Consider the following 27,942-nt stretch of genomic DNA (forward strand, 5'->3'; position numbering starts at 1 on the left):
GCGCGGCATTCCCCAGCCGGCAGGCGGCCGCTACGCTATGCGCGCCGACACGCGAGGAACCGCGCGCGCCGCGGCTCGCCGCTCTCCGGCCGTAGCGCCCAGAGCTCGCTGCGAGGGCCGCGTCGCCGGCGCCGAGCCGCGCTAGCCGCCGGTGTATGGTGGAGCGCGCCGGGCGGGGGGCGGGGACGCAGGTGGCGTCGCGCAGGTGCGGCCCGCGCCCGGCCCGGGGCCGCATTCGCAGCGCGCGGAGGCGCGGGCACGCCGCGGCGCGCGCCCGCCTGCCTCGACGCGCTCATGGAGCCGCCGTGGGAGCTCGAGCTCGAGTTGCGGCGGCATATCGAGAACTGTGCCTGCACCTGCGATCACATGGGCTACGGAAACTATATGGACTACCAGGTGGCGCCGGCGGCGCATGCCTGCCTGTGCCGCGCGATCACCTCGCCGCACGCCCACGTACGTCTCGTTTGTTTGCCCGCGCTGTTCTCTGCACGCTACACGTTGCGCGCTTACTCCGTCCGTCCCGCTCGTGCATGCCTAACCCGGGCCCGCTAGAGGTCGTTTCATCTCACGCTCATTTGTTTGTAGTGTTTGCATCATTATCATCTCAACTCCGTTATGTATTTAGTGTTAACATTCGTAGTTGTCAGAAGTAGCTGTACGTTTTAGAAAATACACGTTCATTCATTACCATTATTTCATACAATGCATTGTAAATATAATTGTCTATCAACTTACTTAGTAGGTATATACTTACACGTACACGTAGCTATTGACTTATGCAAACATTTGTTTTATAATTTAAAGTAAACATAAAGAAATTCATAGATGTTATTTTGAAATTTGAGTAAATTAACTTTACAGTTGTTAAACAATTCTGTTATTGTTTGTTAAAACAAAGCCACCTACATATCTTAACTCGTTTCCGTCGATTATAATATATTATTATGTACCTAATCACTGAATTTCGTCATGTTACAACGTTAATATAATTAAGTCCTAAATAAGTAATACGTAATAATTAAAACTACGACAACCCAAAAAAACACACCTATGATTATTGTTAGGTATTTAGGTCACAAAACAAAAAAAAAATACTTGACTCCCTATAAGATAACGGGGAAACTTGTTTTCCGATCTTGTACATCTTTTGATTTGTTATAGCAGCAAAGTTTTCTTCCTGCGAAAACATCTCGTATTTTAAACGAAGACCGATGCTTCCTGCTGTCGGAAACTCAATTAGAATTCATCTGGTTGCACTATTTTACTAGAGCGGTCTTATTCATAAAACTTCAATCTACAAATCTGAGTAAGAAATTTGATGTATAAGTTTAAACGTATTACATTTATTTTATGTATTTTCACTTATTCATAAATTTGTCTAAACCCGTTTGAACTCTACTGTAGTAGCTACGTATATGTATGTATACAGAAAAGCCTTTGTACCTACATTCTACAAGTAAATGTCTGTCGAGTTACGGAAAAGGGCTTTACGTTTAATTCGCTTAATGACGACACTGAAATCCACTCCGTGAATACATAAATTAAAGATATCGGGTAGCTTGTGTTGCCCTTTGTTTATTTTTTCGGACATATAGGACATAATCGCATAACATATTAAATCTCAGTTATCAAGCTTTATTCGTACGAACTTTAATTTAATGGAGTTCGATTGATATTATTTCAGTATATTTAGTTGTTGATAAATGTATGATTCTATTCCTGGTTCCTTAGAACAACGATGCGATGAATACCGGCTAAATATATGACACACGAACATTCAGTGTATTGGTAAATAACGTAAACCGCACATATATCGATGTAGCTACACCAATTTTAAATTGATTTATAAGTTTAGCTTAGATTAGAACTCGTAATATTAAAAATGTATGTCATGTCGTATATCACAGGTTGAAATATCTCCGAGCACAAAAAAGGAATTGTAAAGAAAGACAATACAAAAGCGCGGTTGAAGCAATGCGTAACTATGACAGCAGCGCCAAGATTCTCAGCAATCTGTCTCCAGTTATATTTTGTTTTCAGTTCGTGCTTCAGCGGAGCTTAACTTTACTCGGTCCCATTACGTCCATTACAAAACCGCTATGATGTACTGTCATCTCGACTAGTCTTTTTGTCTCGTTGTTTCAATAATACTCAGATGCCGTAATCATGGAGGACATTAAACAAATAGTAAAAACTAACAGCCAATGAATAGTTGAACATTTTATTAGAGAACATTAGGTCGAATGGCTATAAAATTTTACACGTGTGAGCTCATTTCGGCCCCGCCATCGCCAGCGCCAGGACACTTTTCTTCTTTACATCTCAATTCAGGCGGCACTCAATTTTATTGCACTAAAAAGATTTACCGTCACAATTCTTTTCAAATTCCCTTATTTTATTCTCGCGAAACACACGCGAGATAGAACATGAACATAAAATTGAATAGATTTGAGGACGCTGTTTAGAGTGTGTAAAACAAGCAGTAATATTTGATGACTTCTATTCACTTATGTTTTAAGCATGTAAGTGAAGTAAATATTGTTCACTTTTACGCGTGTTTTACTATCAGTATATTTTATTGACACGCTTTTTTATCATTATTATAGGAAGATAGAGTTTGAAGTAACATAATATTTATGACACAATTTATGCGGACTATTTGTATATTTACACATTAAGTTTGTTCTGTGCTGTACTAAAGAACCATTAGATTATCGACATCAAAAAGATTTATGTATAATTTTTTTTTTCGTTTCTTTTAAACATTTAAATTACCTAAACTCTGCTCAGCTTGAGATACGAGCTGAGGATTTGAACACCGTGAGCGGTCCGAAGGGGCGCATTACACGAATCTCAATATAGCCTGGGTACTTTCACTAAATTTGTATCTGATAGATTTAAATTCGGATTCCTTAATATATTTTTGTCGCTTACTCCATCTCATTTCCGGTGAGACTGTGGGTATCGCAAAATCTTCTGATTGAATTGCTTACGGACATTTGGAAACATATTATTTAAATTTGTAGCAACTGAAACATTGAGTACTTGCAGTAAGTAGTAGGACACAAACAAAATAAAACTGTTTGTGTCAGTAAACAAACTACACATTGTAAACAAAATACTGCAAATACTGCAATGCCTTGTTTTTAAAATATAATTATTACATGTCAATGTTACTTGCTACTACTACTTAAAATTTTTTTTTTTAAAGTTTTCAATAAAAAATCTATGGCAATAACACCTCAATTTTCCTCGAGCTAGGATCGAGCTTATAGTAAGAACAAACTGCTCGCAGGGAATGATTTTTTATAATGATGGATATAAATATCTATTTCTATATATATTATGTAATAAGAACAGAAAGTTGGACAGTGACATATTGTTTGTATCATACGGTACGCTGCTATTTCTCTTTACGGTGTAAAGTTTTTTCACTACAGACAAATGTTTTATAGTGAAATATAACTCTAACTACATCGATTTATTAAATATACACGTATAAAAATATTAATTTATAACACATAAATACAGGTTTATTTCACAACAGTAAGTACATATTGTACTCTAATATATTGCGTAGCCGACCTATGGCGTGCTACGAAGTGCTACGGCGTAGATGCTAATTTTACATCTTGATCCAATCACGAATGTGTCAGCTGTTAATTAAATACACTGATCAATGATCTAATTGATGTGAGTCTACGTATCTCTTGATGAAGTTGAGAAATAAAAAAAAATGTAAGTATTATTATCTTGTATTAACAGTAAAAATATGCCAGAATTTTTTATAACTCTTCGTAATAATTGTAAAAAATATTTTCATGACGTGAAACCTAAATATTGTTGTCGGTCAACTGTAGAAATACTCGTACATAGGTATTGGACCAACGAGATAAAATGTTCGTGAAGATATTCGGATTGGTTGGCTATTTGTAATAAATTACGTTAGTGGCGAGAAGCGCTTACCTACCTCGTACCTAGTCGTACAGGTAAGAGGTAGGTCCAAAAGGGAAGGAAAACATCAGATATCTCTTCCTTAATCATGGCGGGTAAACGGCGTACCTCGCTCACCGTTTTTAACAAATATTTTCCTGGAACCTTTTTATGAGTTCCTTTTGGTGTACTTAGGTATTAGGGGAAACTTGACGTTGAAAATATCGCCTTGTTCACGCATCGCTGTTTATGTATAGCCGACATCAAAGTGGTCTCGCGGTTTACTTAGAAGTTTTATCTTTTCCGTTGTCAACTCGCTATTTGCACTGTTTGAAACAGACGGTCCATATTGAGATATCGATCTGTGCTATCTTTGTAGAACATTAGAGCAGCCGTGTGCTCATGAGGGTCCGCGTGGACCATCTAATTTTAAGGGATGACCTAGTTGAAAAATTCGGTCATCCAAAAGAGAATTTACTTAAAACAATGACGCCACCATCGGATATTTATACAGGTCCCTGATGTAGCTTTCCGTTTCAATAGTTGGAACAAGATAAAGCGTGTATTGGGATATGCAAATTTAATGTGGGATATAAACAGGTATTTTGTACTACAACATTTCGTAACCTTTCTCTTGAATAACACGTTACTTATATTATTGAACCCTTTGGCATTAATCAATATTCATAAGTTATCTACATCTTCAAAATTATATTAATTAAAGGTATATAACTATTTTAAAGAAATTAGCATCGTTAGCTGAGCTGAAGCTGAAGTGAGCGTTCGATTCCACACAGCATACTTTAAACCACTCACTGTTGTCTTTTCACAGAAATATGCGTATGTAACAAACATATAATGTAAGCATATTATTTCTCGAAACTGTAACGCAGTAGAATAAATTATACCATAGCGAAGTAAAGCATTACCAAATATAGACATTTAAACAATTTTAATGTGATACTTAGAAGTAGATAGTATTTGTCGTTAAAAAGTAGGTAAATCTGTTATCTACTTATTAAATTAGCGTTGGGTCGTTTTCGGCGTAGGAGGCCTAGAGAGCATTAAAATTAAACAAACATAATAAGTTAGTCTAAATTGTATTTAATCAAGTCACTTAACTAAAAAGCCATTAGGCAAACTAAAATAAGAAAAACCCGTTCTACAATGTCGTGATAAAGGAAATGTGAAAACCGTCATTTTCACGAAAATCCGACCCGAGCAACGTTCACCCCAATTTATTTCACTTCCCATTTCACCCCTTATAACTAAGTAACTCTAAAATCATTATAATTTCCCTTCAATCTTCATCTTACGGAAAACATGTTTTTCCTGGCACCTACTGGAATAGAATCATCGATGAAAATCTTTATTTTGTTTAACGCATATCTTGAATTGCATTTGAATAGGATTAAATATTATGCAAAGCTAATAACATTATTTTCAATTTCGAAACCATTTATTAGCATAATCCTAGAGCACAATCAATCAAGCAACATTTAATAAAGCACATTTATTCTACTTAGATAAATCTGGTACTAGTAAGATATGTGATGTCGGCACAGCTGCACACTCACAATGGTCCCGGATTGGCGCACCGCGATCCTGTAACACGACAAATTGAGACGTGATTTGAGAACACGGGTTTTCACTGCTATGCTATTCTTTGTATTCGCAGAAAACCGACAACAACGCTCCGATTGCTGTTGCCGGAACGTGAACCTAAACGCGCTCGAAATGCGGAAATTTTATTTCATTTTATCCATTTATTGTCAATTTTGCGATCATAGGGGAGTAAAGTAGGGTTTTAGAATAGTTCGAGGTTCGGTAATAATAGTAATATGATTCATATTACTTTAAGATGCCGTTTATGCGTTTAAGCAGACATTTTATAGAACAAAACAGGCTTGTCTATATTGTTTATGTATCCGAATGTTTTCTTTTCAATACAAATAGTATTTTATGAGTTACACGAGATTTTTTTGTTTATACTTTTTTTTTCACTAGTACCTATTGAAAATATTATTATCTTTAATAATATATTTTTGTACAAGTCAATCCTATTTAATAAATCGACTGTAATACTACCTTAACCCGCCAATAGTCGCTCATGGGTCGAAAAGACCCAGAGCATAGCACAGAATTTGATCCATATTTTTTATAATATTATTTATTATAAAAAATACGGATCAATTCTGTAGTTCTGGGTCTTTTCGACCCATGCGCGACTACTGGCTGGTTAAACCTAATTACAGAGTGTTATAAACAAGGAAGGTGTATTAATAATACTCAAACACCCTTACACTTAATATTTACGAGTTTTTAACGACGAGCAAAAGTTATTTGACTGTTTCATTAAGCTTTATCAGCCAATGACATTTCACATTCTAATAGAAAGTGAAAAGTCTCTATAAAACAAGCAACTAAAGTGAAATTACGGAAGCCACGGAACACTTAGTTCGAAACGTTTCAAGAATTAATGGACTTAATTGAAATTGATTATGTAGATTCAGTGAGGCTACTCGCTAAACGTCCGTAAGGTACTACTTAGTATGTGTTACCAAGTTTAGTTTGGAGTTGAGGAGCAGCCTGCATTATGTATTGTCATTAGTGTGTTGGCGTATAATAAACATTTATGCTCATTACGTACTTGTCTACCAACTTATTTATTATCTAAATGATTATAGTACATTTTGTTAAATATAAATGAAGCAAAATAAACAATAATATTTAGGGTATTATTAATAACATACAGAAAAATCTATTATGTATAATGTAATTCATAGGCACACAGAGTGGATGATCTCGCGTGATATGATTCGCACTCGGTCCATATAACATCCAGGTCTGTCCATAAAGCGTTACGGACGGACGGATAGTTGTAGGTAAGGTAACAATGGGGGCGCAAATTTCACGCAACATTATGTCGTGGGGGCAACAGCACCGCGTGGGCCGTGGCCTGTGAGTCGTGGGCCGCGGCCGTGCTCCCTGGCTCGCAGGGCCCGGTGTCTGCCATGCAGCGAATCGATGCAGCTCCGCCCCCGCGCCCACCTCGCCCCGCCGACTATGTTTTCACGACTTTCCTCGCCTTTGCCCAATAAACATCCCTTTATCGTACATGTTAATTGTTTACATTTAATTAAATATAATATAACAATGAACATATTTATTTGGGAAAACCGGTTTTGATGTTATCTTAGTTTATTAGTTTAGACTACAGCTACATTCTCTGCACGTAATTGTATCCTCGCTTATTGTTTCGTATAATTAATTAACAATGCGTTTTTATTGTCATTTGTTTTTTTTTTAATTCGTAATTGTTGATTGGTGGGCATAAAGTAATCGCGGGTTTGTGGATTTTTATAACACCAATCGACTCTCTAGTCATACATAAAATTAACTTGTTCGTGCAATTTTTATATTATGATATTCATTAACTGCAAATGTATAGTTCCCTAAGGGGCGCCGAACTAAAAGTTAAGGTTTAGTTCGAGTCGCAACGACACGATCCCTACAACTATGAACAGGGAGTTCAGTTTTACTTGAAATTGACTCCCACAACTTGCTGTTTATATAACCAATTAGGTTGATCATTACAAATTTATATTAGACAGTCGTGTCCCTTAAAAGGAGTTGATTATTTGACAACTCATTATTACAAATATAACTGTTGCTCGTAGACTCGTAGAACCTCGTAGCGGTGCGTAGGCTTTAGTAACCGTGTGCTACAAATTTAATAAAACAAGTCATAAGTCAACGTTACGATTTACGGAGAAATATACTTACAAACATCAATAATAATTTGTTTTTATTTTGCTTTCGTACTCACATGATTACATTGTGTGTAAATGTCACACGTTACTCGTTGAAGCTTTTGTTTTTTATTATTGTATAGCTTTTCTACTGCATTTGGGACTGCTATTTTTTTGTTTATTATAACTCAATCTGTTGTTTTTCACTGTTTATGGAAGTAAAGATTGAATGATTTGATTTGCATGTCATAGTACCGTAGTTTAAATACATTTTAGATGAGGTGTAAGGGACATGTTTAAAATTCAATTATTCTAATGGCTATTTGGTTATATTCTTATTAAAACTTCAAAAAATGGCGGTAGAAACGGCGATGGGCCCGAATGCAAAATATGAGCAACGTAATTTGAATGAAGTTTTTCAGTTAAGACTGAAATCCAGGCGACTGGAGGAGGCTTTCGCGTCAGTTTCCTCTGTAAATGGGTCAGAAGCTATTCAGGCTCACCCTGTGCGCCCCTCCCCCACAGACTCGTCCCCTGACTGTGTGTGCCCCTTGCATAATTGAACACGCGGCAAATTATTGTCACGCCTGAATCGACTGATATGAACGCTTACAATATTCTACGATAACATTACGGTGAAAAAACAAATAACGATATGTTTGCTTTGTTTAACTGTAGTACTGTAGAACTTTGTAAATATTATTATGCTCAGTAGCGGTGTACGTTTGTATTCTTGTAAACTTTTTAATAGTCCGCAACCAAGCAAAAAGTGCCGCGTTAGTTAAGTGCCGCGACTTTTGTACATACTTCTGAATAATTAAATAACACCTAGCTGGTTTTATTATTCCGGTTTAGTTTTGTTTGGATTTTCCGAAAAGCCATGCCAACTAAACAGAATGTAGAATGTAAAGCTTGCATAAATTCGTGCACATTTTCACTCGCCATTTACTGCAGAAGTAGTGTATTCAGCTCAAAAATATTAATAGTAATTTAATCCAGGATAACTACCTAATCAAAATCATTATTTTTACGAATTGAAGCAAAACATACTAGAGAGATAATATGAATGTACATACATACATAATAATACATATATATGTATATAGCTATGGCGTGTGTTCCGTTAATTCACGACGGGAAACATAAATGTGTCAGTCATTTAAATCCATTGTTATATAACCGCTTCGCATCTGCAAGATTATATTTAATCAGGAAACATGATGTGGGATAAAGACGGAGTCGTAATAAGTCACTTGTGTAGGTGTACGCCATGCACAGGTGTTCTCTTACTTGAATCACTTAGTAATGGCTGATAAGCTTGCTACTTTCAGACTATTTTAATGAGATTCTGTTGACCGTATTCAAGGCAAATAACAGTATCATTAAAATGAGTAAAAATATTGAAATTAGAATGGGAATAATTTACACCAATTAAATACCTACTTAAAATAGTAGTAATATGTAAGTAGACAACCAAATTAAAACCTAAATTGGAAAATTTTAACATTTTATTTGTATTGTTTCCAGGCTGCAGTGCCAGAAGGTATGACATTCTCCGGCCCGCTGCCGGATGTAGCCGAGCGATGTGGGCGCTGGGCGCCTGACTCGCTATCGGCTTCGGCATCGGGCAGTTCAGATGAAAAACCGACGCCGCGCCGGCCGCGGTGGCGTATCGCTTTAGCTGCACTCGTCGTGCTGGCCGCGCTCGGTGCCGCTCTAGCGCTACCCCTCGCGCTCGGCGGTGGCGGCCGCGCCACTCCAGAACAGCGACTCACCACTATTCGCCGCATGCTACGAGACTCGCCGCTCGTCGACGGTCACAACGACTTAGCGTGGAACGTCCGGAAATTTTTGCACAATAAAATAGGAGACTTTAACTTGAGCGCCGGTCTCGACGGAATCGAACCTTGGGCGCGGTCGCGCTGGTCGCACACAGATATCCCGCGCTTGAGGCTCGGCCAGGTCGGTGCTCAATTTTGGTCAGCGTATGTTCCATGCGGTGCGAGAGATCGTGATGCTGTTCAACTTGCTCTCGAGCAAATGGACGTTATCAAACGTATTGTAGAACTGAATGCAGCACATTTAGCGTTAGTTACCGATGCGGCAGAACTTATGGAGGCACATCGAGAAGGCCGCATCGCTTCTCTTATTGGTGTAGAGGGCGGACATGCTCTTGGTGACTCGCTGGCGGTGCTTCGTGCGTTTTATCAACTTGGTGCTCGTTATCTCACCGTCACTCACACGTGCGACACTAAATGGGCACGTGCCGCGGGTACATCAGGAGGACTCAGCGAATTTGGACGGGCTGTAGTTCGGGAAATGAACCGTCTCGGAATGATCGTAGATCTTTCGCATGCTGGCGAAGAGACGGCACGCGATGCTTTAGAAATGTCACAGGCGCCTGTAGTTTTTTCGCATTCGGGAGCTGCAGCACTTTGCAACTCGAGTAGAAACGTTCCCGATGAGTTACTACGCATGATTGCAGCGAATGGCGGTGTAGTCATGATCAATTTCTACGCAAAACTTGTCACGTGCGGAGAAAGAGCAACGCTAGAAGATGTGGTTGCGCACATAAACCACGTGCGAAGAGTCGCCGGCGTGGAGCATGTCGGCTTGGGCGCCGGATATGACGGGATCGACGCGCCGCCGGAAGGGTTGGAGGACGTGTCGCGGTATCCGCACTTGCTGGCGGAGCTGCTGCGTGACCCAGACTGGAGCGAGGACGATGTGCGGAAGCTGGCCGGCATGAACGTGGTGCGCGTGTTGCAGCACGTGGAAAGAGTGCGCGACCAGTGGCGGCGCGCCGCCGTGCTGCCGGGCGAGGAGTCAGCGGGCGTGCGCCGCGGCGACTGCGTCTATGGGACTGCGTGACGCAGGCTACGAGCCGCGCGCTCCCGCGGCCCCCCTCGTACTGCTCAATATTGACACTTGTTGAACGTAGTTATACATGTATATTAGTGTCCAAATGTGATTTAGCGATTAAAGTAATCTCTACCTGACCTCGATGCACAAATTGTTTAGCTAAGGACCCGCGCGCGCTGGGCGCTTCGTCTCGGCGTCGGCCGTGGTCTGCCCGCTGAACTCTTCTCCATCCATGCACACGACTTCGTTGACGAAAGCCCAATGCGATCCGCGATTTATAATGATGTGAGCCATTGATGATATAAAAGGAATAATGTGTTTATAGAAAAATAAATATTCTTTATTTATAATACCTGTGATTTTGATTGCTATCATATTTAATTATTGTGAGTCCATATTTTACCCTTAGTTATTATGTAATATGGTAGCTTAAAGTTTATAATGAAAATCAAATTAATGTCATATTTTCGATACCTACTTGCAATTAAGAAAATAAGTGTGTATTATATGACGGTCTGATTAAATTCATTAATAAACGTCACATAATGAGCCAAATGAGTACCCAGATATAATATAAAAATAAAATGGGTAGTACATACTATGTAAAATCTAGATCAAAAAAACTAAAACTGAAAACTTGATCTAAGTATAATAAACTTCTACACTTAGGTATGTAGTTAGCAATAGATACAAAAGACTGGCAGGTAGATATAATGTAATGGTATATTGTTACTAGCAGTTATACATAATATTTGCATAATATGCTTCAATATGAAGTAACAATAAATGTAAGCACGAGTGATTATAATATTTGTAAATATGACACTCGCGGCCCAGGGCTACTACTGAACTAATATTTATTAAATTTAGCATACAGATAATATTATAATAGGTCTCTATCCAAATTTTACCTACGTGATCGGAGCCGCGCATATCAACCAGTACATTAATTAGTAGTTTTTCGCCCAAAAATCTATTTTTTTTAACACGTACCTACTTAGGTAAGTATATCTTTATACATATAATTCTTCTGTAAGTGTGTATGTCACTGAACTTCTCTTAAACGACTGGACCGATTTTGATGAAATTTTTTGTGAATGTTCAAGGGGATCTGAGAATGGTTTAGATTATTAAAAAAAGTTTAAAATTTTCAAATTAAAGACGTGTAGACAGGACAACGTCTGTCGGGTCCGCTAGTATATTATATGTATTAATACAATAGGTAGGTACTTTAATCTGTCCCCCCACTTTCAGTGCAGCAGTGTGATCAGTGCCTCAGTGTAGCAGGAGTAGCCTCCGCTAACAATATAGATACCTAGATCTACGATTATGTTTCATAATCGTCATACCCGCAAAAGACCAAATATAGGAAAAGATTGGTATATGTTTCTAAAATTTTTACACGATTTCAGTAGGCTTTTTTCCAGTTTTTTTTGGGTTTACATTATCTTGCGACGAGGTCTACTTTTCTGTTAATCTATTTCCATTTCGCTCTATCCAGAACATTGTTGTCGTCTCTGAGCTTGTAGTAAATAAACATAACAACGCAGGACTCAACCATAGGCGCTTCGGTACCTACAGCTACCCCTCTTAGTTTAAAATAAAATAAAGTAAATAGCTTTAAAATACTTTTGTGCCTTATCGCGACTTCGTGACTATTCACAACAGAAATCGACCTGTGCGTAGGATATATGTCCTGCACTATATTAATGGAATTATGAAATATTTTTGGAATAGGTAGGTATCTACAAATTGCTATAAAAATATCTCGTCTCAGCATTAATGTTTAATCGACGCTTTTCATTTGGTATACTCATATGGCGATCCCAGTTTAAGCCGAATACAACCAGGTAGTAATTATTATATTTAATTAACTAACGTTTTTTGCCTAATATCGACTGCTAAGCAACGCAGCCGCGCAGGTTTAGATTTCACATTCTCAATATTTTGTTATTTTTAGTCTGGCATCCCTCAAATTACATCTGACAACGCAATGTCACGATTGTCATTTTTAGGGTTGCTAGCTTATAGGTAAATTGTCTGGTGCCAGGGACTTCTGGGCAGAAAGAGTCATAGCTTAAATATTTGTAACTTTTTATTATAATATCTTTGAACTTTAAACCCATAATAAAATGCAGGAGAGTTTGTTTTTACTAATTTAAAAACCAAAGCCTGACATACTTGGATTAAGATGAGCTGCAAAATTATGCTGCTTGGAAAACGTAGGTAACTCACTTATCCTAACTTGTTGGTAACTTGTGAGTACCGATTCTAGCAGCACTGTCTATTAAAATGTCACTTTGGTCCGATTGCATGTAATGTCACTGCTATCAGAACTGCCAATACGTATTTTTATTTCATATCTGTATATTTACCTAAAATATTATAACTAAGACTAAAAAATAAATAGTGCAATAATATAAAAGTGAATATAACAAATGTAGACTTGTTTAGTTGTTCACGACTTGGAATTAGATCTACCTTCCCATCAAGTACAAGGTAAGTCGCGATTTTTTAATAATCTTGTAGTTATTTTCTTTATTTTGGGATATTGTTATAACAAGCGTGTATGTGAGCATCGAACGCATCTTGCACGTCAATTTCATGAACTTCCTCGTATTGCATGCAGCGTTACCTTGATTGAAGATGGATCCTAAACAAGGTTGGTTTTACCAGCTAAATTATGTAGAATTATTATTAGTGTAACATACAAATACCATAAACTAAGATCCGAATCCTTGTGATAATTTTGAGTAACACATCTCATTTGCTTTTTAGCTAGTTCACATTCTGATTTTCTATTTAAATATGTGTTCATAAATGTGTATTATTATACCATATATTTTATTAAATCTGAACAAATATAATTGAAAATATTGATGTGCCTTTTAAAATAAGACTTTTCTACAATATGATATATTAAAGGATTATAGTTAAATAGAACTTAAAAATATTTTTGTAGGTAAGTATATGTTTTAGGCAAATAAAGAAGTGAATTATTTTTGGTTTGCAAGGCATGTGAAGTGGAAATAGTTTATTAGGTTTAAAATTTGTTAATAGAAAAATATTTTGGTTTGAAATGAATAAAAATATTTTTAGATACCTTTAATGAGTCTGTCTCAACAATAATTGAGAGGAAGGTTAGAGGCTGGCTCAGTGGTGTGATCGACGACATGCGGCGCAGTAGTCCAGTGCAACAGTGGTTGGATTCTCTTCCTACTGAACCAGCCGCAGACTTGGAGAACTCAAGTGATCTGAACTCTAATGAAGAAACTCTAGTTAAAACAGCAGAGGTGAAGTCTGATGATAGCAGAGCAGAGGAGACCGTTACTGAGAATACAGTCATTGAACCAATCAAAGAAACTAATACAGAAGACCAAAACTTAGATGTTCCTAATGTTAGTGTAGATGCATGGAAAAGAAAGTCACTTGACAGTGGGCTGTTGACTAGTACTCCTCAGAGAGGAAATATTAAGAGGTTGCAGAGGGACCATTCAGTACAATCAGAGGGCTATACTCCAAAATTTAAAAATCCATTGTTCAGAGATCATTCTCTTCAGGTAATCAAAAAAATTGTAATAAATAGTATTTAACTGTATTGTATGGGTGCATAACTGATGGTTTTCTTTTAGTCTGATGCCAGTGGATCTAGTGGCAGCTCAGTTTTAAATGTACTGGGCGCACGAAAAGTGGATGCAGAATCCGTCTTGCTTGCCTTAGGTTTTGGACCAAGTGAAAAGCAGCAAAAATTGCAGAGGATACCAGACCGGTTTCTGGTTCCGTCTAAAGTTAGTATATATTTAATATTTGTATGAATAAAATATCATATGATAAGCATGAAATTTATTTTGGATGTCTTATTTTAGCTCAAAGGAATCAGTACTGAAGATTTTATCAAAAATGAACACCATTCAATGCGTATGCATGACTGTGGTATTTTTGGATACAGAGGTCTTACAGGTGAGTCCTATCATTGTACAAAAATCTATCCTAACATCATTTATGTATCATTATTTAACAAGTAACAGACAATTGAATAGTTGACTGCTTATCTTTCTGTTGATGATCACTTTACTGTGGGAAGCAAACAGGTCATTTATACCATTAATTCATCAGTCAAAAACAAGTTATTGAGATAACAATGGTGCTAAATTTTGTTTATAGTTTTATGTATTATACTGTGAGGATATCTAACATTTCACATAATCATTTGAGTTAATTAATGGCTTCTATATTACATTAACGCAAATAATATTCATTATTTTCTATAAAAAATATCAAATAAAAGTGATCCTTTTGCATACTAAAATGTATTTTAGAATAAGTATTATTATTTTATGTATGAAAATTAGCATGCTTACTGGTTATTGGTAAAATATATATACGGTATCATGTTCTCGGTATTGTAAGGTGTAAATTAGTAAGGTGTTATCTATCGTCACGATTTATGAATCTGTACATCGCGTTACATGCCCAGCCCACTTCCACTTAAGCCTTTTAGCGGCACTTAAAGTGTCGCCCGTTACAATCATTTGTAATTGTCGTGTACAGTCACAAGCAAAAATATGTGAATAATCTTTACATATTATGTTAAACATAATGATTTTTCAATAAAATCTATAGTTTATCCATTATCCATCATCTTATGTTAAAGTGCTGAAATGTATTTGTGGTAAAATCTTCTGATTTTAGTATTACTATTGACATATATTACTATTGATTTATCTTAGGTTTTATCGAGTCATTATTACTGAAAGCTCATATTCGTTTTCCAAAAAAACAAAACAAACAAACGTCTGTCGAAATTATTTTCTTTATAAGTCGAGGCACGAGAAATTGTTAAGAAAAGTAGCTACCATAATGAGAATACTTTATTAAAAGTTGATAAGCAATCACTCAAGGTGGAACTACGATAACAAATCATCGGTTTACGATGTATAAATTCCAACCTGTCGATGAAACTAAACCTACGTTAAAAATACCATTCAAAGAGGCTTCGATATATTCATATTAAATCTGTAGAGAATCTAGTAGTTGTAAACATTAACATGTTTTTGCTGGTGACTGTACTGACGTGCTTATTATATCCGAATTCCGACTTGCTCGTGCAATTGATTTTGCCGGAGAAGATACTTAAGTGCCAAAGTTTATTACATATTATTAAGCAGTCTTTTACTATATTATGTAAGATAAATAAATAGTAAGCAGGAATACTTAATCGAATTATGTATTTAATACTCTAATAACGGGATAAACATTTGACACGAAAATAACATTATATTCATAAGCTTATTAATTTTCATAAGGTATCTTTATAAAGTTAACTCATATTAACTGGTGTCATCGAACTGGTGAAGGAATACTAACAATTTGAATAAATCACTAACAGAACACTGCACGCCTGTTTGCCGCTTTATGAAACCCGTGTCTTCGGGTTGCCATAGGTCATATCAAGTTCCAGAAATTGCCGTACAGTAAGTATTATACTACTAACAAACTAATTACTTTCATCATATAATCTATCTTTTTCTTCCACAATACTACGCCGTACTAAAATCTCATGCTCGTGTTCCTGGTTTTCTTTAGTAAATAATGGTTTTTACTGAAGCATGTTGCAGCCATATTATTTTCTAAGTGTTATTGCGTTTATAAATTAATATCGCTGGGGTTATAGACAACACATTAATCTTTTTAACGAGCTACATCGGTAAACTCACTTTCCTCTCATACAGTCTAGCTCGAGGCTTAAGAAAAAATACCTATTTGCCTGTCGTATTTCAGGGAATCCTCATGTTCCACCGTCGACAATTGTAGCTAAAATAATCGGATGTATACTACAAGATGAAGTGTGCCGTGAGGAGGCGTTAATAAAAGCTAGACATTCTATAGCCGACATGAGAACTCAACCAAACATAAATGCCATCCTCGCCGCCCGGTTACGCCACAACTAATAAAGAATACACTATATCATTTTACCTAACTACCAAGTTGATTATGCGCCGCGACAATCTTATTTTATCTTTGAACATACATAAAGCTAGGTCTAAATTCATATGACAATATTTTTATCCGATACATTGTAAAGTTTGCCGAGCAGCATAATCAATTTAGTATCTATATACCTACTATTATATAAATAAGCTCATTGCATAATTTAAATAATTATTAAGTATTACGATTTGTTAAATATGTTGTTGTTTATCCAGTACCTAAGTTTTTTAAATTCGCTCAAAATTGTACGCTCAATCAAATTTCGCTAAAGGAAATCTTTAGATTTAAAAAGATTATAATAATATGTAAACAATACGTCGTACGCATTCAACTATAATAATATTATAATAAATAACTGTTTGATAGGTATTATTATCGCAATAACATAACAAAGTGATAATAACAGTACTGCGATGCAACAATTTAAATATATTTTAATGATGTTTTATTTTTTTGACGATTTGAGATTTTTAAACAGATATTTCGTTGGGAAGTTTTGACACAATTTTATGCACCTGATGCGAAATTTTAGATGTAGTATAGAATACTTAGATCCCCAAGGTTATACAAATAAATGTCGAGCTACATGAATGCTTATTTCGTAGTAGCATTTTATTGATGGTGATGTAAAATGATTGAATGAACTAGGTAATCAATTGAACATTTTATTCCCTTACTGAAACATATTTTAATAACTTTTTATTGTATATAGTATGTTTTTATTATCTAAATATTTTATTGAAAATCAAATTATCAATGTTTCCGAGCTTAATGTAAAACACCTACTTTTTGAGTCTACAAATTCTACATTTTATAGATGTTTAGGTCTATTAGGGTAGATGCAAATAATCTTCTAATTAATTGTGTATATTAATGCGTGTGAAGTCTGCATGTACTTATTTGATGTATCTCATACATACCCCGATTAGAACATGCAACACAAAGCTTAGATATTTGTGAACGGCTGATAAGGGGTATGTGTGCTTTATCACTTCAAGACTTTTATGCTTGATATCCTACTAATTGTCATATCAAACTTGCCTGAAAAGTAGAAACAAAATATTTTAAAATTATTTGTCAAAGTATTTATTGTAGAAAATTAATATGTAGTTAGATCTATTTTCATATCATGTCTTTGAAAATTATCTACAGTCTTCATGTTCGAAATAAGTAGATATCGTGGAATGATATTGTAGGATTTTAAATAAATACACTTTATAATAAAAATATGGGTCGTGTCCTGTCTCACTACTCTAATATCAATCTCAATTTTAGTGATAATATAACTTTTCTAGTTACACTTTTTCTTCTTCTCGTAAAGCTGCCAAAGCATAGACTAGCAACAAAACAAATTTATATAATATGTTCTACTGTGAATTTTTGCTTAATATTTACGTGGGGGTCGGAAGTGCCACCGTAGACTTGTAATATATTTAAGGTAAATGGTTACTTTTACTATAACACGTCATTTATATTTGTAGAGTATTGAATCAATCGTTTGTGTTAAAGTTACTTAATTTTAGATTGGCGTTTAAATATTTAAATATTTTACAATAGATTTTTATCTCGTGCCTTATTTAAATGGGTACTTGTGCATAATATAAGAATAGTCAAATCATTCCTATGTGTACAAGCATTTGCCGACAGTGAATACCATTGTTCAGATATGAATATTTATAAAATATATGGTAGTCACTGCTGTAAGTCTGTAATAAACTACAGTTTTTAAAAGTCTCTGGTAGTGATCGACTGTTATTGTGACACTGGTTTAATTATATTTCAGCATTTATTAGCTCATAGATTACTTCGGAGACATTAAAAACAACATTCCTATTGACTATTTGAGGAGTGAACAGGCACAGATATACTCAATATAATTTTGCCATATGCAGCTTGCTTTATATGATGTCAGTGTTTTGCGAATATGTAGTAATTTTATAATTCCAAGTGTAGCCTGGTTACTCCTTGAAATCAAGGTCCGTGAATGTCCTCAACTGACCTTAAACTATTGTGATGTTATTAAAGTGACCTGATTCATATAGTTTTGTTTTTTGCTCATTAAATTAGGTACTTAATAATTGTTTAACTTTATTATTTAAAGATCTGAGTATGTGTGGGAACAAATATATGGAAAATCCAGTAGATAAAAGTTGTATGTCCTGGATAAGTTTGTTTTATTTGTGTTCTGTTACAACCTACCTACGTCTTATAAATGTATTTATCTTAAGGAATTATATCTACCTACGCATGACCCCAGTACTCGGTACGGTCTTAGATACAACGCATTAATGTTGTTTCAAACGTAACATATTTATGTCGTGACATTGTCGACTCTGAAATAATTGGTTAGCTAAAATAATTCGTACTATTTACCTGTCCGAGTAGATACCTTCCTACCGTTTGGTTTTCCGGTTAGTGACATACAATATAATGGAGACATAAATACATACGTACTTATTAATAATATGTTAAATCGTTGAAGAATCCATTAAATAGTTTTCTCCTTATACAATGTTTTCGTAATTCGTCAAATACAAACATCAGGAGACAGAACGGTAGTGCTAAAAACCACCTGAAACAAGTTGAGAACGAAAAACACTGATTTAGATAAAGATGTTTGTGCATGTTTGACTACCTATGCATTTATATAATTCAAAACTTCAAGCACTATAGCATTCACACGTTATTTAACAGCACATCATAGGGCCTATAAATGATGGGCAAAATTATATCAAATCGAAGCCGAAATTCAGTCATACAGTGTGAATACGAGTGATAGTAAAACGCAAATTACGGAGCATAGTATACGCGTCTTATATTATTTAGGATCTTGATTTCGACAGTTAAATAAAAAAGACAATGAACATTCGATGTACCTACCATCGAAGGCGTAGAGGATAACCCCCAAAGAATGTATTGATAGCAGGAATATAACAGATAGCACACGCGAGCAGTAATTCCACCACCAATCCAACGTTGAGGACTTTATTTTTCATTCCTAGAAATGGTACGAAGTGTATAGCCAATAATTATTAAGAAAAATATAAGGATATTCTATTTCGTGTCTAAGTCGAGCCTGAAAGAAATCAGCCTTCAAGTAAATACCTATATACAAGAGATACCTATATACTAATCCTAGTCTTCAAAATGACGGTCCAAGAATAAGTCCGTTTTAAAAAAAAATCGTTAATATTTTCGAGTCTAGAACTATCTATCGACTATAGGTTAGCAGCAGCTTTTAGCGTTCAAAATTAAATGTTTACGTCGCTCTCTTTAGCTTCTCTGTGCTGATATAATTATATTACAACCGCGCATTATAATAGAATTTTGTTTTATGTAATATTTTGTTCCGCTTAAAAGCTTAGGTATTCGTTAGATGCGTAATTTACATTGACGATCTTATCATAACAGGAATTCATCAAACCGGAATGCATTGTTATTTTTATTAATATCATATATATTAATAAATCTATTTTAAATGGCGAATACATTTTATAAATCTATCTGTTTTGGGTACAATAATGTCTTTTTCTTAGACTACATTCGGTACTATCTAGTGGGCCTAAAGAAAGTTCTGGAAGCTCTCGATAGTTTCATTTTTACTTTCATAGTATAGGAAGGCTTCATTTTCGTCAAAAGCCGCGTATAAATAATTACTTACCAACATGAAACAAAGAATTGTATCTTGTCTTACAAATAATGCCATTCGTCATTTGCATAATGACGACTGCTACGAAGTACGCTGCTTGAGACGCTCGCTCTACTTCTTTACGTGCTGCGTATGTCCACTCTTGCCCCAGTGAGTCAGTTAAATCACTCACCGCCTCGTTATCCCATCTTTCTCTGATTCCTTAAAAAAAGTATTACATAAAATATGCTCTGACTGAAGTTTTTTAGGGGTATATGCCCAGTTATCACCCCGGGACACAATGCTAGAGAAATTTACCGTTTTAGGAAGGTGATATAAATGGATTATGTTCTAATCTTACCAAACAAATGTCCCGGATAGAACCCGTGTTCGGCCATAACAATGAAATAAGCGTACATGCCAGCAGCGAATTCCATGGGCCCCAAGTGGCCGTATACGAGTCTCAACATTCTTGGAGACACGAGAGGGTCTCGACGACGAGGAGGCCGGGTCATGACATCGGCCTCCGCGCGCTCGTATGACAGTGCTACAGCCGGCCACATGTCCGTGCCTAGATCCACGCATAGAATTGTCATTACACCTGCAATTATGCTGTACGATTATGTTATGTAGTTCATATCATACCATTACCTATCCAGGAGCAAGTGCAAAGGGTCGGTAAGTTTCAAAAACTCTACGTTTTATGTAAATTGAAGATGCTAATGTACTTCTCAAATATTTTATACTAGCTGACCCGCGCAACTTCGCTTGCGTCACATAAGAGAGAATGGGACATAATTTTCCCCGTTTTTGTAACATTTTTCGTTGCTACTCCGCTCCTAATGGCCGTAGCGTGATGTTATATAGCCTAAAGCCTTCCTCGATAAATGGTCTATCTAACACTGTAAGAATTTTTCAAATCGGACCAGTAGTTCCTGATATTAGCGCGTTCAAACAAACAAACTCTTCAGCTTTATAATATTAGTATAGATTACCAAGTGTACCTACTTAACATTTAAAATGATAGGTACATTTTTTCACGCTTGGTTTTTTTATTTGGAGTTGAGGCTTAATCATATGGCGAAAATAATGTGTCAAGGTCCGGTTGAAGGAGAGCATTAAAGTTGCATGCAATACTTAATTATCTTATTATTAAGCGTCAAAGGATAAATGTGATTCACACAGTTACCGGCACAGATTCAAGGAAAACCATTTATAAGATAGAGAAGGTATGTAGAATTGGAAAAACTGTGGACACAAATCATTGTTCTAGCTCTTCATCAATAAATAATTCTGAGTAGCGGTATTTCGTCTCGTAAGTGGGTAATTTAAATATCTGCGAGAGAGATGTATTTAGCTATTGTGTTGCGAGAATCATTGCACATTTATTATCTCCTTAACTAAAATATAAAAATCTGTAAATAGTTATGTACCTAGGTAAGTACGTGATTAATGATTATTTGTAATAACACTGTAGGTAGCATGCAGAAATTCAGAAACACCTAGAAACTTTACGGTTAGGAATACGTACTTACGTTTATTTAAAGATACGTCACGTACGATTACTAAACGAGAAATTTAATTCATCATAAATAATAATAGGTATCTAAACTAAACCACATTTTATTTATATAATAAACAGGTGAGTTAATGAACTCGCTATAATATCGCGGACAATGAACTGTATGGAAGACTAGAAAATAGTTATTAGTTTTGGCCTACTCTCCGCAAAATTTAGACTTTTCACATACCTAGCGGCAACGGTATAGAGAACAAGATAAACATTAAAACTGGAGCGATTTCTGGGACGTTAGAAATGAGAATATAGCATATAGACTTCTTAAGGTTATCAAAGATTTTCCTTCCTTCCTCGATACCAGTCACGATGGTGGCAAAATTGTCATCCATTAAAATAATATCCGCTGTTTGTTTTGAGACCTAAAAAAAAAAGATCGTAGTCATTGAGTATTTTAATACTTACAATATGTAATTCAACTTTCTCAAACAACGGCATTTTTTTCGGTTGTGTCCGTACAGGGACTTGGGGATTCCCCGAGCGTCGATGTTAAGAATGACGTAGGTTCAAAATGTTATGCATAAAAAAGTAATAATTTTAAAATAAGATTTGTAACCTGCTACATTTACATAGGACCTCATCGTTCGTATTGAACTATTGTACTATTGTACAAGTTTGGCATGGGATCTCGAGATTGAATTTAGCCACTGAAAATATTTTTTATAACTGCTGTCTATGAGTAAGCGAGCAAAACATCCTTCTTTTTATTATATAATCACTGCAAAACATACTTGTGATCCAGTAATTCCCATGGAAATCCCAATATCAGCGCGTCGTAGCGCAGGCGCATCATTAACACCGTCGCCCGTGACCGCCACCACGTCGCCTCGGCGCTGACAAGCTTCTACTATTTGAAGTTTCTGAGTAGGTGAAGTTCTTGCAAACACTACAGAAAATCATTTTATTCACTAATTCCTTTTCTGAGTACATTTAGCGGTAGTTTATCTATTCAATATCGTTTTTTTATTCGAGTTTAAACGCTATTGAATAAGATAAACTACCGCTAAATGTAGCTAGAAACTGGAAGTAAATAATACTCATTTATTTACAATCACTGCACAACATTTTAGGAATGGAACACTTGTTTAGTCTGTACTTATAAAAACTGCATTCAAGTCTCTTCCTTTTGACCTTGACGGAACAAAGCGGGTAGACCGGTAGAGGCTATTAGTGCATAGTGATAGTGACTGTGTTGTTGATGACAAAAATAAATATAATGTGGATTTTCACCTATTTCATAGTGTTTCTCCAGTGTCCAATTTAACAAATCAGGCGTTAATTTTCTCAGTTCGTTTCCAGTAATAACATAACATGATGTATCTGTCGCGATGCCGATTTCGAGAGCGACTGCTCGGGCGGTGGCTGGGTGGTCACCGGTCACCATCAACACTCGTACACCAGCTTCACGCACACGGTGAATAGCTGAGCGCACCTGAGTAATTTATAGTAGGTCTTTAGTGTTAAACCACGATAGGTATCTTTATCTACATAACACATAGGCACAGGGCACGTAAACATGACGTAAGGTGAGATCGGCGCGGACCGACCGTTAAAAGTTGTTTCTACGCAATTTTTTTTTTCTTACAAACTACCTTGTCGACAACGAGTCGTCATCTTACGTCTTTTTGGTTTGGCCTTTGTGTTAGTCTTAGTATTCAGATTAGTTAAAGCTGCCAACCTCTTCGCGAGGTGGGTCCATGAGTCCCATTACTCCGAGAAACCGCAAATTTTGTATCGGAAAGTTAACATCGTCCGCATCAAATTCGTAGTCTAATGGATACTGTTTTGGATCCAAAACTAAATCAGCAAAGGCAAGAACTCTTTCGCCTAAAACAAACAAATATAAAACAAATCTTAATAGCAGTCATCTCTGTAATGATAGCGATGATACTAAGATTAATTAGTTAAGAGTAGGTTCAATAAAGTAATAACAAATAGATAAGTGAGATGAGGTCATAGATTAATGTCTGAGAAAGTTAAAATAGGTATCTGCTTTGACTGATACGTGTACCTAAATGTTTCTACGTACCAGTAGTTGCCAAATTTTCGGCAGCTTTTTCAGCTGTTACTTTCATTTCATTTGTCATAGCAGCGTCTTTTGAACCCGTAGCTAAAGTCGTACACCGCGCAAATATGCATTCCGGTGCTCCTTTCATTACGACTATATACTGCGATGACATAGTATCGAGATGCACGCTGACCTAATAATATAAATAGCCGTTTATGTCACCCACATATTCATTTTTGTTTTGCCGAGACAGGTGCAATCTAGATAGAGCTATATTTTGCGTCACTCCATAACGTGTTAGGTTATCACCTTAGAACGTAACTATTTGCATATCTTATTACCTACAGATATCTACGTAAGAAGTAATTAGGAGCATAATTTTCAACTTTAGATGCTGTTTACAATTTGATTTTAAATCTCTTACTTGGTATTTATTTACGGAGTTAAAGGGTATTTCTGCAACTTTTGGATATCTTTTCCTTATAGCAATCGGATCATCGAGTGTAAAGATGAATTTCAAAATAGCCGTTTCTGAAGCATCTCCATGAATACCTCCTCCAACTTTAACATTAGCAGTACTACATAACGCGCCGCAAATTTTCAACGATTTGAATGCTAAAATGAGAAACTAAATAAGTACTAGGTACGTATATGTGTTTATTTTTAGCACTCAGCCAAAAACGTAACTAAGTACGTAATATATCTACTTATTATGATTAATAGCAATACTTACTTACTCACGTAGGAAAGTCTTTTTTATTTTTGACTCACCTCGGTTATTCAAAACAGCTTCTGCAAATAGATTATTACCTGTACCTATGACACAATTTAATATACATAACACGTTATTCGTAAAGGTTAAAGGTTTTTTCTAGTTGTTTTCGGAAAAAATCTAGTTAGGAGGTCAACATTTGACTTACTATTAATAAAACTTAACTCTTCCGTTAATGTTTAAAAATAGTTGTTCTTATAATTACCAGCAAATTTAGGATCCTTTGTAAACAACGTCGTATTCCACATCCATATGTGACGTACGTTCATTTTATTCTCGGTTAAAGTGCCGGTTTTGTCTGAACATATTGTAGTACAAGCACCTAAAGCCTCAACAGCTTCTAAATTCTTAACGAGGCAATTCTTTTTCACCATGTGTTGAGCAGTTATTGTTAGGGCTGCCGTCACAGTTGGTTGGAGCCCTAAAAATATATTAGATCTATAGTTGCGTTATCTTAAAAGCTCTTTCGTTAACCTGATTTGGTAATTGATAAATTATATTATGGTTGACTAGCGTTGGCGTTATACTTGATTATGAACTTCCGTTCATGGTGATACTAGCTCCATAATAATAAATGAGATATTTATAACTCATTACCACGAAACCGGAAGGTCGTTTTCAATGTTATTCCCGCAATACATTTTTATATTGGGTACAAGATATGACTCGCTCTTTGTGGCTTTGGGAGTTAAGAAATAAATATAGATTATTTCAATGATACCTTCAGGAATATTTGCAACAACCATCCCTATTACGAAGATTGTGGTTTGAATGAACGGATATCCGAGAACTTGAGACGCTACCGCAATGAACACTCCTAGACCTAGCGCCCACGCGCACATGTATCTCATAAACCGTCGTAACTCGCGCGCTAATGGAGACGGTGCCGGTTCAAGCCTGGCTGCTAAACCAGCCACACGACCTAAAGCCGTTACGTCACCGCAGCACAATATCACTCCTGGAACAATTAGAGGACAATCTTTGCAGCAGCTGTTCAGTTTAAGTAAAGTTTGCTTGACTGAAAAATCGTAAGTATTTGGGAAGTTCTGTAGAGCTCAATGTAATACTTGTAATATAAAATGGCCAATAGAGACGGCTATTGCCTTAAATCTCTTGATCATTGTAAATAGTTAAATATATAGGTACCCAATGCCCAGCCTTCGACACATTGTGTAGAAAAGAAAGCAACGTTTGGTGATTCAAGTATGTTCCAAGTTCCATCTGTGTTAGACCGACTGACCGCTATCGATTCACCGGTTAATGACGAGTTATCAACCTGAGAACAGATAACTCAACTGACATGCACGCTTATGTTTATTAATTAGTAGTTATCAAGAGCACGTGTGGTGGCACTCTCAAAGTGCACGTGCAACGGACGATAATACAAGTGATGCGTACTTTGAATCCCTTACTATCGATAATGCGTATGTCAGCTGGCACAATATCTCCTGCATATATGCGGACGATATCACCCTTGACCAGATCCCGCACCGGTGTCTTGTAATTACACACTCCGTCACGAACACAATTCGTGTATGTTGGTATCATGCTATTGAACGTAGTCATTATCTGGAAGTAAGTAGGTAGTATAATTTTTAGTAATCATTAATTTAAGGTGAACTCAGCAATCGTTGCAAAAAGGTACATGTCTGAAGAGAGAAATACTGACCTTGGTACTTTTATAGTTTTGGTAAAAACTGAAAAATCCACATATTATATCGACTCCGATGAGAACACAGCCGAGGTAAAGATTATCTTTGCTAGGATTTGCTTGCGTTGAGGATTCTATAAGGTAAGCTATTATGCACAGTATGGCACCGAACCATATTAATATTGAAAACCCTGAAACAATCGGTAACGTGCACCTATCCATGAGTATCCACCGCGGTAATTTATCTATAATCGTTTAAACTCATATAAAAAAAACTCTATTGAATAGATAAACTACCGCTAAATGTTCTTACTCAGAAACCGGGGATAAAAGTCACCCAGTTACCTACTGCCTGAGTTTTTAGGCACAGTGTTACATACCTGTACACATAGATTGAAAGAGTGCTTTTGGCCATCCATATTTAGTGGAAGGCGTGAGCGCATTAGGGCCGTAATGGTTAAGCAAATCTTGAGCTTTATCATGAGTTAAGCCTTTTACTGGGTCTGTTTGCAGCAGTTCATATAATTCTTCTACAATGAATACACAAGTTGTTCGAACTATAGATAAGTAAAATAAGTACCTACCTACACAAAGTAAGCCAATAAATATGAGTTCTGTGTAAAAATGTTTTGGAAGGTAAATATTTTATCCCGAATCTTGCGGATATTTGATGATGAAAAGAGATTTAAATACAAGCCTTCCTAACGTAAAATATGTTGCCTGGTTGCATTTCGAGGCTGAACTCCATAATTGACCAGATTAAAAGCACAATGTGGCTTCTACATTGACTGATTGACTAAGTAACACAGCAAATCGCAGAGGATTTGGGATCGATTCCCGGGTTCAAAGACTTTTTTTTCTAAATCGTTAAACAAGAAATTCTCAGTAATTGCGCAAAGTACTCCGTCCTGTGTACTTTGCACACTTATCTGTCTATGACTCTATCATGGTACGTATGTAGGTCTCTCTTTTCGAGGAATATTATCAAGGATGGTTACTGGAAGTAAGAAGGAAAAGTACTTACTCAAGGGTATAAGATGCAGTTCAGTCTGAATTTCCTTTTTCAGTAAATTAAGCCTGGCCGAACTCAATGTTTTAGGTGATAGACCTTTTGGTTTCTTCGGACGAAAGAAATCCGATAAAGATCCTGAATTCGTACTTACTGAAGACATTGCAGTTAATATTAATATATCAGTTATTGTATTAAACGAGATCGGATCCAGAAGCCGACTAGAGACCGTAACCACAGTGATTTTGGTACAAGTGCATTGGTAGGTACTACCTTAAGTGCTTGTTCACGTTGGAACTCGCGGGCGCGGTGGCGGTCGCGAGCGCGGGGACGTGGCGATTTGTGTTCACGTTGGCCGCCAGGCGGGCGTTTGGCTCAAACTGGCTCAAACTGGTTGATCTTACTTGACATCGCGCCCGCCACCGCTAGTTCGACGTGAACACACACGAACATCTTCACTTGTTTGATATTGGCGCGAGCGCGCCACGCGGGCCGCGCGCGACGCCGCTAGCTCGCCCGCGACTTAGACCGCGCGAACGGTTTGTACGTGAACACTTCGGTACATCGCCATATGTTTGATATTTCGCGACCGCGCCCGCCACCGCGCCCGCGAGTCAACGTGAATGAGCACTAACGAATCTAGTTGGTTACTAATTACTATTATTTAATAGGTAGGTATGTACTGCGGTTTTGCAGCAGGTTAGTGGTTACCTGCTGGTGTAATTATAATAGACCATGCAAGCTACGCTCTTATAAACCA

General features: G+C 36.6%; 3 protein-coding genes across 7 annotated transcripts; 2 read left to right on the top strand and 1 right to left on the bottom strand.

The window, feature by feature from the left end:
* On the top strand, nt 1–10,899 carry LOC142978613 (dipeptidase 1-like). The gene is made up of 2 exons (XM_076123128.1): nt 1–453; nt 9,213–10,899. Exons 1-2 carry the CDS (start codon nt 295–297, stop codon nt 10,554–10,556), a joined length of 1,503 nt encoding a protein of 500 aa, XP_075979243.1. The 5' UTR covers nt 1–294; the 3' UTR covers nt 10,557–10,899.
* Nucleotides 5,292–27,893, bottom strand: LOC142978612 (sodium/potassium-transporting ATPase subunit alpha-like). Of its 3 annotated transcripts, XR_012959771.1 has the most exons (20): nt 27,198–27,893; nt 26,554–26,703; nt 26,192–26,364; nt 25,921–26,091; nt 25,669–25,798; nt 25,244–25,480; nt 24,728–24,943; nt 24,522–24,542; nt 24,175–24,365; nt 23,772–23,943; nt 23,421–23,569; nt 22,973–23,174; nt 22,474–22,628; nt 21,918–22,104; nt 20,528–20,767; nt 20,200–20,388; nt 19,419–19,536; nt 18,993–19,110; nt 17,459–17,579; nt 5,292–5,538 (listed from the first exon to the last, which is right to left on the bottom strand). XR_012959771.1 is itself a non-coding variant. In XM_076123127.1 (19 exons), the coding sequence occupies exons 1-18, from the start codon at nt 27,343–27,345 to the stop codon at nt 18,996–18,998; spliced, it is 2,964 nt and encodes a 987-aa protein (XP_075979242.1). In that variant the 5' UTR covers nt 27,346–27,893; the 3' UTR covers nt 5,292–5,538; nt 18,993–18,995. The 3 variants fall into 3 exon arrangements, 2 of the variants coding, with proteins under 2 accessions (XP_075979242.1, XP_075979241.1); XM_076123127.1 differs by lacking the exon at nt 17,459–17,579; XM_076123126.1 differs by lacking the exon at nt 5,292–5,538 and having other exon boundaries at nt 17,455–17,579.
* Nucleotides 12,841–18,705, top strand: olf186-M (Ki-ras-induced actin-interacting protein-IP3R-interacting domain olf186-M). Of its 3 annotated transcripts, XM_076123131.1 has the most exons (7): nt 12,841–13,046; nt 13,177–13,209; nt 13,647–14,107; nt 14,180–14,335; nt 14,414–14,507; nt 15,937–16,021; nt 16,329–18,705. In XM_076123131.1, the coding sequence occupies exons 2-7, from the start codon at nt 13,194–13,196 to the stop codon at nt 16,363–16,365; spliced, it is 849 nt and encodes a 282-aa protein (XP_075979246.1). In that variant the 5' UTR covers nt 12,841–13,046; nt 13,177–13,193; the 3' UTR covers nt 16,366–18,705. The 3 variants fall into 3 exon arrangements, with proteins under 3 accessions (XP_075979246.1, XP_075979245.1, XP_075979247.1); XM_076123130.1 differs by lacking the exon at nt 15,937–16,021; XM_076123132.1 differs by lacking the exons at nt 13,177–13,209; nt 15,937–16,021.
* Nucleotides 27,894–27,942: the final 49 nt, after the last annotated feature.

The sequence above is a fragment of the Anticarsia gemmatalis genome, chromosome 14, assembly GCF_050436995.1.
Source record: "Anticarsia gemmatalis isolate Benzon Research Colony breed Stoneville strain chromosome 14, ilAntGemm2 primary, whole genome shotgun sequence".
NCBI classification, from domain to species: domain Eukaryota; kingdom Metazoa; phylum Arthropoda; class Insecta; order Lepidoptera; family Erebidae; genus Anticarsia; species Anticarsia gemmatalis.